Source organism: Rattus rattus, chromosome 7, assembly GCF_011064425.1.
Source record: "Rattus rattus isolate New Zealand chromosome 7, Rrattus_CSIRO_v1, whole genome shotgun sequence".
Classification (NCBI taxonomy): Eukaryota; Metazoa; Chordata; class Mammalia; order Rodentia; family Muridae; genus Rattus; species Rattus rattus.
The window spans coordinates 104627141-104641231 of NC_046160.1; the positions used below are offsets into that span (position 1 = coordinate 104627141).

A 14091-nucleotide genomic window follows, 5' to 3' on the forward strand; every position below is an offset into this window, starting at 1 on the left:
CTGATTATTTTCAACCCTTGTCCTGAAATAGGACATCATGTGAGGAGGGCAGAACAAACTTCCCTCAACCTGGAGCTGGGAGATGGAAGGAATAATCCATTATTGTGGCCACTGTCCTGGGTAAGGCTCACAAGGAACTAGGTGATAAGTCAGTGTCCCCTATGACCTAGCCTTAGGGCACTCACTTTATAGTCATAAGTGAAAGATTATATCTGGTGTGTTCAGTAAGTTCATGGACTTGGCTTTTCTGTTATGTGTTCCCTGTGTACTTCCACATGTGAAAAGGAGTAATTTTTTTTTTTGCTTGTGTGAATAACTTAGCAGCCTGTGCCTCATGATTCATTCTGGAGGCCACTGTTTATCTGCACAATTGGGATGCATGGTCACCTTACCTCTGCATTTGCAAAGTGGAGGCAGGGCAAGGCACAGCCCAAAGCAACTGTCCCACAGTACGGAGGACTTAGGGCAGGACAGTAACTTAGAACAGGGCACAGCTTTTTTTCTGGTCTTGTCTCATTAAAAGAAAAACCATAATATGAGATCTTCATGGAGATTGTAGCTTCATGGTTTTAAGAGATACAGACGCCTGCCTAAGCATCAGGAAGTACTCATTCCTCTCAGTGTTTGTTGGAGTTTGTCAGACCAAGCATATTTTTCAAGTTAGAAAAGAGAGCAGAGGGTATGCAAACATGGGGTGACCGTTTACACTAAGAGTAAAGGTAAATGAATCTGAACCTGGATTTCAGAGGCCCTTTTGTATTTTGTCTACATCTCACTATGAATAAACACAGCAAAAAACCTGTCAGTTAGACTGCGATTGAATTCCAATGTATGTGATCGTTTCTCATTCTGACACTTCACTTGCTATGGAAGTCAGTCTGTGTTATGATCATCACTACATTAGATTCAACCAACAAGTAGGCTAATGAATTTCATCTTATGCTAAGATGGCTGGCACCCCTCTCTTCATTCTCCTAGGAGATTTATTGGACATGCTTTATGGTTATTAAGACAGCTGCTCTTAAATCTATAACTTGTGCTGGTGTGTGGACACATGATGGGTGTTCATAAAGCAGTGATTCAGACAGAAACAGATAGAGGAGGACAAACAGACACACAAAGGAAGCATAACCTGTTCAGATTCAAGGTTCCTATAAGGTTTTTGTGTTTGAGAAAAGAAAGACTTTAAGAAACAGGAATTATGGGGTCTGGAGAGATGGATCATCTGTTAAGAGCTCTGGCTGCTCTTGCAAAGGACCCAGGTTCAGTTCCCAACACCCACATGGCAGCTCACAACCATCTGTGACTCCAGTTCCAGGGGATCTAATGCACTCTCAGGCTTCAACAGGCTCCTGCATACACATGGTGCACATAAACTCACAGTCACAGACATATAATATTCTCTTTCCCTCCTTCCTCCTTCCCTCTGTCCCTCCCTCCCTCCCTCCCTCCCTCCCACCCTCCCTCCAGGAAAGCGTATAAACGCTATTTGAGTCTTAATTGAAAAATATATTAAATTTTATTCATATGCTATTTCTGCTCCTCATCTGCTAGAAGACATTTCAATCTTATTCTAACTTCCTATTTAATTTGACACATATTATTTATTTTTTTAAAAATCTAATTTTGTACTATTACTATTTTGAGGCAGATCTCTATGTACCCCAGGCTAGACTGAAACTGAAACTCGTCCTACCCCCAACTCCCTGAGTATCAGAATTATAAGCGTACACCACCAACCCTGACCTGGTTCTCTCCTCTGAATAAGGCCAAGTGCCCTAATTTATAGTCAGTGAAAGATGCAGTTGAGGTCCATATCACCTGCAAGCAATGTGCAATGTTATAAAAAGTATACTCTAAAAAAATGTTTACCCGGGACAAGTCTGTAAGACCACTTTTGGATTCAGGAAACTCGAGCTCTTTTCATAATACCCAACAGGTGCACTTATTATCCCTTGTTTTCCTTCTGCGGGGCCTCGTTTTCACACAGAGATTTTAGTAGAACGAGTTGTTCTCTTAGCATTTGAGCTCCAGAATCCTGGATCCACATCAATAAGCTTTTAATCAGCCCAGTTAAGGGGCTGTAACTTCAAGTGAAGACGACTTACGAGATCTGAATTTCTTTTCTTTTTTTATTTAATAATAAAATCCACATTATTGTAAGGAACACACAAATAAAGACACCACACAGCTAAATTGAGATAACCACTCAAACAGTGAATCTCCTAGTATTAATACTAGGAGATTGGACAGCATTAGACTTCATGGTCCAATACTCAGAGGTTGAGAAGAATCTACCTCTTTCACTTACCTACCCTGTATTTAACAAAAATCTTTAGTCCTTTCACAAACTTGGCCTGCAGGTGTTTTGACTAAGTATGTTACAGATAATTTTCAAGTCCTGCCATATAAACAGTCCAGTGAAAGCCTAGATAGAAAAAGGAAGGAGGAAGAGGAGAAGGAAGAAGGAAGGAAGAAGAGGAGAAGGAGGAGGTGAATAAAACAGAGAAGAAATGAAGATTGTAGGGAAATGTATATGAATCCTGCTTGTAGATAAGGTAGTAGGTAACTGATCCGTTATTTCCAGTATTCAAGGGGCAAACCCAGATGCAGAGGAAGATGACTAAGGGGACCCAGCATCGTCCTCTTGCAAAATGGGTTGGGACCCTGGGCATAGCTTTTCTATGCAGGATTCTGCTCAAGTTATCACCATACAAAGGGGAAGTCAAAAATTGGAAGGCCTAGATGAAGAATCATAATCAGACTGGAATACTGGAAGACGCTTTCTTATCTATGAGGAGTCCCAGAAAGGAAAGTGGGGGATGCAATACCTTCAGATTTCAGGTCCAACATAGATGGCTTACAGTTCTGAGAAAGAAGTCCATCAGTTACCACCGTCCTGCTGTGGACCTGGTCTTCTCATGGACATACTCTAAGGACACAGTATGTGCCTTTTCAGTGAACAAATGACGTATGATGTTGGACAAAGGATATCACTCCACTGCCAATCCAGAGATGAGAGATGAGGATTCTACATCTGAATCACATTCCCAGTTCTTATGTCGGGGGAGGAGAAATCACGATGGCGTCATTGATTGTGTTGTGAAAGGTCACTATGCTTCCGATAAGGTTTTCTTTGAAATTAAGGTAATTTTAAAAGACCAATGATGAGAACTCAACCGTGTGACTGTCATTTCCCTAGGAAGCTCATTGAGACTCACCTGAAGACCATTCCCAGTCTTGCCTTTTCGAGCCTGCCCAATATTTCCAGGATGTAAGTAATTATTTCAACATACAACTTTGCAGTTGTCTCGCACTTCTGTCTCAGTGCGTTCTGCCAAGAATAGCCATTGGTACTGTCCTTGCCTAAGTCAATGCCATCTGCATTTTTAAGTATTTGAAAATTTTATTTATATAGTACTTACCTGATCTTTTAGGACCCTTTAAATCTACCCTTTAAATTTAATTTTGTGTGGTCATGTCAAGCTCGCTGTTTTGGGGTGTTTTAGCATATCATAGGATGTTCTGAGAGTCCCCAGACAGTTATGTGTCTCTTCTTTACGTAGCCATCCTAGGTTTTCTATGGATTCACTTTCACCAGTCATTCAGTGCAAATGAAGCCAAATCATTTCAGGTTTCCCTTGCTTCAAACCAAGTTAAAAACAATTCTAAGTCTTAAAATGGAGATGCAGTATGCAGACAGATGAAAAGAGACGCTTGCCCATTAGGCTAGCAACCATTGCCCATGAGTGAATTCATTAGTGATTAACTGAGTCATCAATGAGGCGTTGGTGTCCCATTAAGGAAAAGATACCCTCCTTGGAATCATTTCATCAAGAGCAAGTCCAGATTTCAATTCTCTTCTTCATGTTCCTCGGCTTCCAGCCTCTGTGAGCCTGAATCTGTGACTGCTTGGAGGCTATCTTGTGAGTCTGCCTGTCTGTCTGCCTGCCTGCCTGCCTGCCTGTCTGTCTGTCTCTGTGTCTCTCTGTTCTCTCTCTCTCTGTGTTCTCTCTCTCTCTCTCTCTGTTCTCTCTCTGTTCTCTCTCTCTCTGTTCTCTCTCTCTGTTCTCTCTCTCTCTCTCTCTCTCTCTCTCTCTCTCTCTCTCTCTCTCTCTCTCTCTCCTCTCTCCTCTCCTCCTCTCTCCTCTCTCCCCTTCCACATTCTGTTATGTGTGGCATGTGTGTCTCTCTCCTCCCCAAAAGTGCTTTGCTCTGCGTTTATTGAGAAGCATAGAAACCATCGCACGGGGAAGACATGGGATATAGAACTCTTTATCAGGATCGAATCACCAACCAGCTAATCCCAGCTGACCCAGGCAACAAACAGCTCTGTGAAAACCATTGCTTGTCCACCACTGCATGCTTTTTAACTTTTATAGTAAGTTTTAGGAAGTTGCTTTCAACCCCTGTGTTTGATGCTTTCAGCAAATGACATATATGTTATTTCTGGGCTGAGGCATGAAAGAGAACATAATTTAAGTTATAGCAAGCCCTGGGGCTAGTAAAACCAGAACTTCAGCTCAGTGAGGTGGGCAGAATGAACTTAGTCTCTGAGAATTCAGTAGGGAATGCGGAACAAAGGCCATGAGACAAACACAGGGAAGCAAGTTGTCGGCCTTTGGCATGACTCTTGCTCCATGTTTGTCCATGACAAATTCTGTAATGTCCCCCTATGAAATGTGTTCTGAGATAAGTGTTTGGATCAAAACAATTTACATATTGTTGCTTAGCCACAAAGGACAAAAGGCTGGGAAGCCTGGGAGATCAAAGGCTGTTTGTTTCATAGAGTAAATACTTCCAAATAAACAGCACAGGGCACCAGAATAGTAACAAGCAACCCTGCCAAAAAGGATAGCCAGCGTCTAACAAGTACGGCTTCTCTCATGAAGAAAGCCATTCAGTTACATTCACCAAGGAAGCATTTGGAAAGCATAAGTGCTTGGCACTCATAACCGTGAATCAATGATCCTAGGATGGGTCTGGAACATGTCTGTGTCCAGGTTGTTCAAGTCTATGTTCAGGGCTGGGAATCTCTGTTAGGGCTCCATACATCATTTATTTTCCCAGATGGCATAGACGATCCTCTCAGTAGATGAGGGTCATTGAATCCGTGCTCTCATTACTCTGATAAAACCACCTGAAAGAAGATTGCTGACATACAGATTCACAACTGCACCTGTAAAGAGCATCTCTTTCTCCCCTCTTTTAGTACCTAACACTTTGTATTTGCATGGTATTTTGCTTAATAATGTCAAGACAAATCCTGACTTTTCTGTTTCATTCAAAATCAAGATAACAGGTCTTAAGAGAGAACAGGCCTGCATGGTTTAAAAGCATCAGTGATTAAGTCTGGGCTACCAACAATGCACTGTGTAATGTTAAAGAAAGAAATAAAAGCATAACCCTTTGGGAGCCATTTTAGAGTCCAGATCCAAAGGGTCTACTTTGTTTCCCTATGGTTTTTGTCCTCTGTTTTATGAGTCTTAATCTGTGTCTCTCTGAGCAATGTCTGCACTATCTGTGTCTCTCTGAGCAATGACTATCTGAATCTCTGTCCTCTGTCCTCTGTCCCCTGTCCTGTCCCCATCCTTGTCCCTGTCCCCCTTGTCCTGTTCCCCTGTTCCCCATCCCCTCTCTCTCTCTCTCTCTCTCTCTCTCTCTCTCTCTCTCTCTCTCTCTCTCTCTCCCCTCTTTCCCCTCTCTCTCCTCTTTCTTCTCTCCTCTCTCCCTCTGTGTGAGTGTATGTTTGTCAATTGTGTGTCTATTCCTCACAAAAGGCTTCACTCTGTCTTTATTGAAAGTTCAGAAAGTATCACATGAGAAAGTACTGGGAACTTTTTACACATACTGGGATTCAAAAATATATATATAGTTAGACCATTATATTTGGTCCCTTACTTGAAAAGGCCCCAATAAAGAAGGTATTCCAAAAATAGTATGTTGTAAAGCCGTGAATGTTGGCACACATAGAAATTCCAGAACTCTTGAAATGGAAATACTTGGATATTTGGAGATAGCGGACCAGTCAGCCTAGTCTACTTAGGTGTCCCAGGCTAAGAATGACGGGCCTTGTCTGTAAAATCAATGCACATGGCATCTGAGTTAGGACAGTCAAAGTTTCCTCTAGCCTACACATGCACAGGTTCACCTGCACACATGAACACATACATACATGTACATAAAAAGTAGGATGATTTCATCACTGATATTTACATGACAATGCTAACTGTAGCACTTTGCACACTCCTGAAATTATGAAGCCAATCTAGGTGTCCGTCAACAGGAATGGATAAGGAAATATGGTTTATAGACACAATGGAATTTTTTTTTTTTAGTCAAAAAGACAAATGTAATGCTAAGGCAACTGAAGAGCTTCTTACTAACTGAATGAAGCCAGTCTCAGAGAGGACACACGCCGCAAGTGTTCTCTCGCACGTGAGTTCTAGACTTCATAGACACATAAAGTCACATGCACACAGAGGGCGTAAGAACAGAGGTCATGCTGTTGAGAAGAACGGAGAGGACTGGTGGGAAATGGGTGGAACAGGAGAAGAGGGAACAGGGGAATTCGGTGGTGGGGGGATGCTTAAAGCACATTACATAGTGGCGTTATCATGGCCTCATGTGACCCACTATGGCGAAATAAAGGAGAACATTTGGAGTTCATCGCTAACTTTTCCACTTTGTCTTATTTTTTTTATAATGTCCAGCTATCTATCCATAGATGCCACTCTGCAGCGGCTGGAACCACATTCTTTCTACAATTTGAGTAAAATGACTCACATGTAAGTACAAGAAAATGTACAAAACAGACCCAAATGACAGCCACCATTTAAAATAGTTTTTTACATTCTTTCTTGTGGGGTGGGGGTGTGCCACAATACATATGTGTAGGTCAGAAGACAGCTTACGGAAGTCAGTTCTTTCTTTTCACCAGGTGGGTTTGGGGACTGAACTCGGGTTAACAGACTTAGTAGCAAATGCCCTCAGAGGGTGAGCTATCGCACAAGTCCCACGAAGACATTTATTAAGAACTTGTCAGGGTTCCACTCAAAGTAAAAGAACTGCTAAAGGGAGTGATTGGGAAACAGAAAGACGACCCCCATCCGGCCATACAGTCTGTACAGAAGGACGTGACAGCTACAGAGGGGGTAAATGTGAAGGTATATAAGACATTTGGACCACAAAACAAAAACAGTGGGATTTAAAGTACAGGCATCCCATGTTCTGCACAATAGCACGGCATCCTAAAGATACACAGACTGAAACTTGATTAAAACAAACAAACAAACAAGACAAAGAAAAAACCTAATTCAACTGTCAATGAGAAAAGCTTGAATACTTTGTGACATTTAAACTCTTTGTGAGACATTAAGTTTTCTCTCACTGTGACAAACATGTAAGGAAAGGATAGATAATAAATCTAATATTGATTGGATGCATGATTATGACAGTGTGTTTTAAGATTTATAAAACCATATTAAGAAGTTTAAGCTGTGGCTGCCCATTTTCCCCTGTCTTGTATGAGTTATAGGAAATCATCTTTCCAATGTCTTGGTAACGCCTAGGTCTGGATGCCAGTATTCAACCCTCTTTCTTTTGATGCAGAACTATGGCAAGAATTTCTTTTGTTTTTTAGTAGGTTGGTGCAGGTTGGGAGGTTTTTAATGATCATTCTGGTTTGGTTTGGTTTGGTTTGGTTTGGTTTGATTTGATTTGCTTTAGGATTCTGAGACCAAGTCTCATCCTGTAGTTCAAGCTAGCTCACAGCAATCCTCCTGCCTCATTGTCCTTAATGTTGAGATTACAGACATAATACACAATGCCTTGCTCTGAGGTAGAATGAGAGGTTGAAATAGGGTCTCACTGTGTAATCCAAGCTGGTCATGAATTCATTATGGAAAAAAAAAACAAACAAGTCAGTGAGAAGCACCCCTCCATGGATTCTGCCCTCCTTGAGTTCCTGTCCTGACTCTCTTTTGGTGATGATCAGCAACGTGGAAGTGTAAGGCGAATAAACCCTTTTTCCCCAACTTGCTTTTTGGTTCTGGTATTTTGCTGCAGCAGTAAAGGCCTAACTAAGACACACAGCATAAGGTAAAACTTGAAAGCTATCTGTTGATAGTGATACTGGAGCGACTTTGAAAACCACAAACGGGACATGATGCTCTAAGTCTATAACCTGGGATGTTTACACCTATGTGAACACCAGCAACGCCTCCAACCCAACCAGGACAACATATGCAGACTCTCAAGCATTTACATACAGAATATAAAAATCTGAAAAGGTCCTGGCTTCCTTCTGCTCTACGTGGTTCCCTAACACGGCCTTTGGCAACAGCAGATCAACTTTCTGTCACTAAAACTCCATTTATATTTTTAAACCTTCATGTAGAAGAAACCTGATAGTGTGTGTTCTTTCTTATAGCTTCAAATACTCAAGTATTTTGAGACTTGGCCACATAGGTCCTTGAATCAACAGTTCATTCCTTTTTCTCTCAGAAAGAATTTCATGTAGGAACTGTAAGAGGAAGTGCCAGCCTGACCTGGTGGCCAGCCTACTTGGCAGACTGCAATTCTAAATAAGAAGCATGGCACACCACACTCCCGAAGTCAAAACACTGGGTTCTCAAGTAGCATGAAGAGCTGCTGGCTGTCCTTGAAGAGTCTGAACTCTCCGTGTCTCCTTTGTGTGTCTTCTGCATAGAGACCCTGATGATGTGAATGCAGACCAAGGCAGAAATGTTGCTGGATAATAGGGGGCAAGATTCTGTGAATAGATCTTCAAAAGGCCTAGTTCTAACCCCAAAGGACCACACAGAGGATCTGCACTTGACAGAAGCGCTGACCACACATCCAAACAAACACAGTGATATGTGGATCTCTTCAAAGAAGACTCCTCCGGGGTGCTTTCTCATTCCTTTGTGGTATTGCGGAGCAAATACAGAATGTATTAAGAGGGTGGAAAGGTGACAGCATGGGTCATGAACTTATCAAGCAGAATGATCCCCCCATGAACAAAGCAGAACTCCGAGTTCATACAGAGACACAGGTTTGCTGGGGAGTGCCAGTGAAGCAGTTAACATCTGTGCACAGCCGATGGTCCCTCTTTCAAGCCCCTGCCCATGCTGTCTAGCTGTCAATCATGTTATCATGAAATATAATAGTAAAGCTATCTCACAAGTTCTTTACAAGGAAAAAAGAAGAAGAATTCACTATGTACTCAGGTTGGCCTTGAGCATGTGCCTCCTGTGCTGGGATTACAGCTACACATGACCATCACAACTGGGTCCTGCACTCTCATCTCTACTCAAGTCACTGTTCCGGTTAACTAATGTCATACCAATCTGTTACCCAGAAGCTCATAAACAACATTGTATTCTTTATTGTTTGTGAGTGAACCATTGTGATAATTACTAACGACTGAAACAGTGATCTGATTGATCACCTACTATATGATTCCTGTCTGTTATCTATCCAATGATGCGTATGGCGAACACCTAGCAGTACTCAGGTAACATTCTATAAAAACTGCATTTGAAACTATTAATAAAGCTAGCTATTTAACTAGATCAAAATAACTGATCTTCATCCATATAAGCCCAATGCAAAACAAAAAATGCCTCTACACATAGAATTAAAATGCATAATATAGAAAAGGAATGGAGAGGTTATGGATATATAATATTAAAAGGTTCTAGAGTCGTCAGATTACCTAAGAGTTGTCTTAGTTGCTTCTCTGTTGCTGTGATAACCATAACAACTAACCAAAAACAACTCGGGGGAGAATAGCATTCAGGTTACAGTCCATCCACGAGGGATGTGAAGGCAGGAACCCTGAGGCAGGAACCTGAGACAGGAACAGAAACCACACGGGAACACTATTTACTAACTCACCATGAGCCCTACACAGCCCCGACCCATCGGCCTGGGCAAGGTACTCTTCCCAGCATGGGCCCTCCAATTAAGAAAATGCTCCCCAAAGATGCCCACAGGAAAACTTGATAGAGGCAATACCCCCATTGAGATTCCTTCTTCCCAAATATGACTAGATTTGTGTCAAGTTAACAATAACTAGCCAGGACAATGCTAAAACTGAATATCAGACTTTTATAAATCATGACTCAAGTTACAATCCATGGGAAAGTGACTCAAGGAGTTAACTAACAAACTAACAGTTGGGAGGGATGAAAGAATTAACTGATGACAGTTTAGTAAGGCGAGAAATGAAAAGAAACAATTGCCTGACCAAATAGTAAATTCAATCCCAAATGATCATTGCATTACACATGAAATAATTATAGTAACCGTACTGACTCAATTCTAATTAAAGCACAAAGATTTTCATACTGAACAATCTTTTAAAAAAAATCTACTTGCATTTTGCTTACAAGAGGCCTATGTAAATGAGTCTGGAGGGGTTGAGAGTTGGTCTGTGGGACTGAATGACTCAGGCAAGAACAAAGGAGAACAAGGAAAGAAATCAGAGGCTAGGGGACTGTTCAGTAACACGGGCTCTGGGCCTTCTACTCCCATCTCATTCCTCTGTGCCCTGCTCAGGGCTTCTCTCCTCTATTGTGTGCTCATATTGAAGGATGCATGTCTGAAAAGGGGCTTTGAACAAGCACTTTCTCTGTTCTTTGCCTTGTTTTAAGAGAAGAGAGGAGGGAAGAGAAGGGGAGGGGACTGGAGGCAAGGGAAGGGAGGAGGGAAGGGAAGGGAAGGGAAGGGAAGGAAGGGAAGGAAGGGAAGGAAGGGAAGGGGGGGGAAGGAGGGAGGAGGAGAAGGGAAGGGGAAGGAAGGGAAGGAAGGAAGGGAAGGGGGAAGGAAGGGGGGAAGGGAGGGAAGGGGAAGGAAGGGGAAGGAAGGGAAGGGAAGGAGGGAGAAGATCAAGTCTGGCTGAAAGGAGGAAGTTGAGATAAATCACAAATATCCACATGCTACTGTTGTCAAAGACAGCAATGTGTGTTGTAAAACTGGGTTGTGGCGATGGCCAACTCATGGCCAACTCAGTAAGTTTACTAGAAGTTAATGAACCATGTGCCTACGATTTGTGGATTTTGTGGAATGCAAATTATCCTTAAACAAAGACGATTTAAAATTACAAAGATTAGATTTTAAGCTTTCCAATTAATAGCACGGATGATTAGACACAGTGCCCTCGGTGGCCAAGCCTCAGAGGCCACCTACAGAAAGAAAGACTACAGGCCTCAGTTGGTGCTTACTGACTTTCCACGGAAGTATAGGAAGTGCTGTGAACATCTTCTAGTCAATCTATGCATGCTAAATATTTTTAACTTAACCAGCGCCAGCCCATGTCTAACAGTTGTCACTAGTAAACTGCATGTGACTAATGTTAACTGTGTATTTTGATCAGTGAATGCATGAACCTAATGTTATAAACTCATGTGATATCACAACACAGATACAGAAGTCTTCAGTTACTAACATCACGAAATAAACCCAAGCGAACCATTTAGGCTTACTCTGCCCCGTTTACCTGCAACTGAAATTAATAGAATCTTGGCCCTTTTTTGCCATGCTGTCATCTGTCAGGGTTCACTAACCTCTCATTCCAGTGTCATTTGTCATAGCGACATCACCGGCTTCTGTTAATATACACGTCTGTCCTCTGTCCTCAGCTGCTTGCCAAACCACCAGAGGGGTTTTTCTTTCTGCCAAAAACTAAAAAGAAAGAGGGGGAGAGAAGAAAGAAAAAGAACAAACAAAACTTTGAGACCAGTTCAGAGAACGGGAGTCCGTAAATTCAAATGGACTGGAGCAAGCCATGTTTGCAAGAGGGGCAATCGTGTCTGGGAGAAGCTAGGGATCTGGGTTAACAACATAAAGCCCCTGCCCTACCACATAAATACATCATAGTCTTTTGGGAACTTTTATTAATCATGATTTCTCTTTAGTGAAAATAGGAAGGGATGCTGACAGAACTCTTGTAACTCTTACAGAGAAATCCGCAACACCAGAAGCTTGACTTACATAGACCCTGATGCCTTAACAGAGCTCCCCTTGCTCAAGTTTCTGTAAGTACTGACTCCTTCTCTATTATTGTGTGTGTGTGTGTGTGTGTGTGTCTGCCTGTGTGTGTGTCTGTGCATGTGTATGTGTGTGTTTTAGACTCCTGATGCTGTTGTTTATCAAGAATCTCCTTAAGATGATATTATCCTTTGTCGTCATTTGATTCGTGTATGGCACAATCAGGTCACTTCCTGTGATTTCTCATCTTTCCCCATTGGGCAAAGTACCAAATGAAGTGAGCGATGTGCTTAAAGTGTGTTCAAAAACATCAGCACATAGTGCTGGGACCAGAGACCTCCAAGAGCAATGAGGAAGAAAACTGTAAAGTATGAACAAAACAAAATCCTCAGACCCAATTGGTCAATTTTGTTTGGAAATAATACATATATTTACATTATCTATATTGTTTATATTATATTTATCTGTGTTTACATTATTTATTTCTGTTTATTGAGATAACAATATTAGAAATTTCAAAAAGCAAAACCTCGAAGCGGAAAGGACACACTTCTGCTCACCTTTAGTAAAGACTTATGAGCTGACCGTCCACTCTGTGAGAGCAGAGGACATTTTGGTTCTGTTGCATCCTAACACACAGTAGGTACTACAGAAAGAAGACCTCAGATGGTTATAGTTATCCGACCCAAGACCCTCTGGACACCAGCTGCAAGAACCTTCTTTCCTGCACAAATGCAATTTTAAAAATTAGAAGACAAAAAAAAAAAAGTGTAATGAAAATAAAAATCGACCTTAATCTCTATGCCTAGAAATAATCTAGTCCAGCTTTTAAAATAAAATATATCCCACATATATTCTCCGAGGCAAATGTTTAAGGATGGAGACAAGACAGGAAGTGCCACACAACGTTAGAAGGGGCAAGCAGGGGGACAGGGTACCATGATAAAGACTTGTGGGACCACAGGGCTCATTAGAGAAAACTGTAAGAGCCCAGTGTTGAAAGGGTGGGCGTGGGAGATGCTAAGAGTAATGGCATGCGTGATTGAAAGGTGTCTTGAGGGACAAGGCAGCCAATCCTTTTATGGACCTGCCTTCAATTCAGCAGATGGTCAATCACGCAATTAGGGGAGACATCAAAGAGGAAGGAGACTCATTTACTGGTTTGGGGAGAGTAGCGAGGTTACAAGTCTCACTAACCATACATTATCAGGCCTCCACTCAACTCTTTGGCCTTTTTGCCCTTTTTCATGAACCTCCAGTCACAACTGAGTCTCGTTTACACCCACAGACTGTCACTTCTGAATTATCCCATTTATTCATTTTGAGTTATCTTGCTCCTGTTGCCTCTTCAATCCAATGGCCTCCTCTTTAGAAGAACTCCAAGACTGAATTTGTTTTTGCACATGTATCAGTAAAACATGAGGGGGTTTTGTGCTGAAAGAGCTGGGTAGGGTCTAAGTCTCTCCCCTTCCAAGACAGGCCTTTCAAACTTGCTCTATTCTCTCTAGCTATGTTCTTGTAGCTGAGAAATATATTACACGAATGAAATCCTGGAGGCATTAGGAGTATCTAAACTTTTGTGTTCATGATATAGTTTGAACATCTTTGAGTCTTGACATATCTTTCCCTTGATGACATGAATTTTGGAAGGAGAAGCTATTGTCTTTCAAATTTTCCTTCATTTCTGGACATATTCTTTAAATGCCGCTGCTGTACACTCACAGGTCACTACTGCCAACATACCATTCTTAGCAAAATAATAATGCAATATGAACAGATATTGGGGAGATGTGCAGGGGATGGAGTCTCTACATATCCCTGGCTAATATCCCTAGTTGTCCTAGAACTCACCAGGTAGACCAGACTAACCTCAAACTCATCGAGATTCTCCTGCCTCTGCCTCCTGAGTACTGCATTGATGGCATGGGCCATCGAAGCTGACTTAGAGTTCCGTAGTCATATGTTCTTCCTCCATTGGCCTTTTACAGCCCATCCCCCAACACACACATCCAATGTTTTCTGATTAAAACAGGGAAATCTTTCTCTTTTCCTTCCTCCTGCCCCCTCCTCTTTCCCTTGTCACCTCCTCTCCTATTT

The 14091-nt window shown here is 41.9% G+C and overlaps 1 protein-coding gene across 1 annotated transcript in view; it reads left to right on the forward strand.

The window, feature by feature from the left end:
• The first annotated feature begins 3006 nt into the window (after window positions 1–3006).
• The window catches only part of Tshr (thyroid stimulating hormone receptor), a 49338-nt gene continuing 38253 nt past the window's right edge, over window positions 3007–14091 (forward strand). The window contains exons 1-3 of the mRNA XM_032908228.1: window positions 3007–3274; window positions 6714–6788; window positions 11967–12041. Of these exons, the coding sequence (XP_032764119.1) occupies window positions 3165–3274; window positions 6714–6788; window positions 11967–12041 (260 nt within the window). The 5' untranslated portion in view covers window positions 3007–3164. The remainder of the gene's footprint in view (window positions 3275–6713; window positions 6789–11966; window positions 12042–14091) is intronic.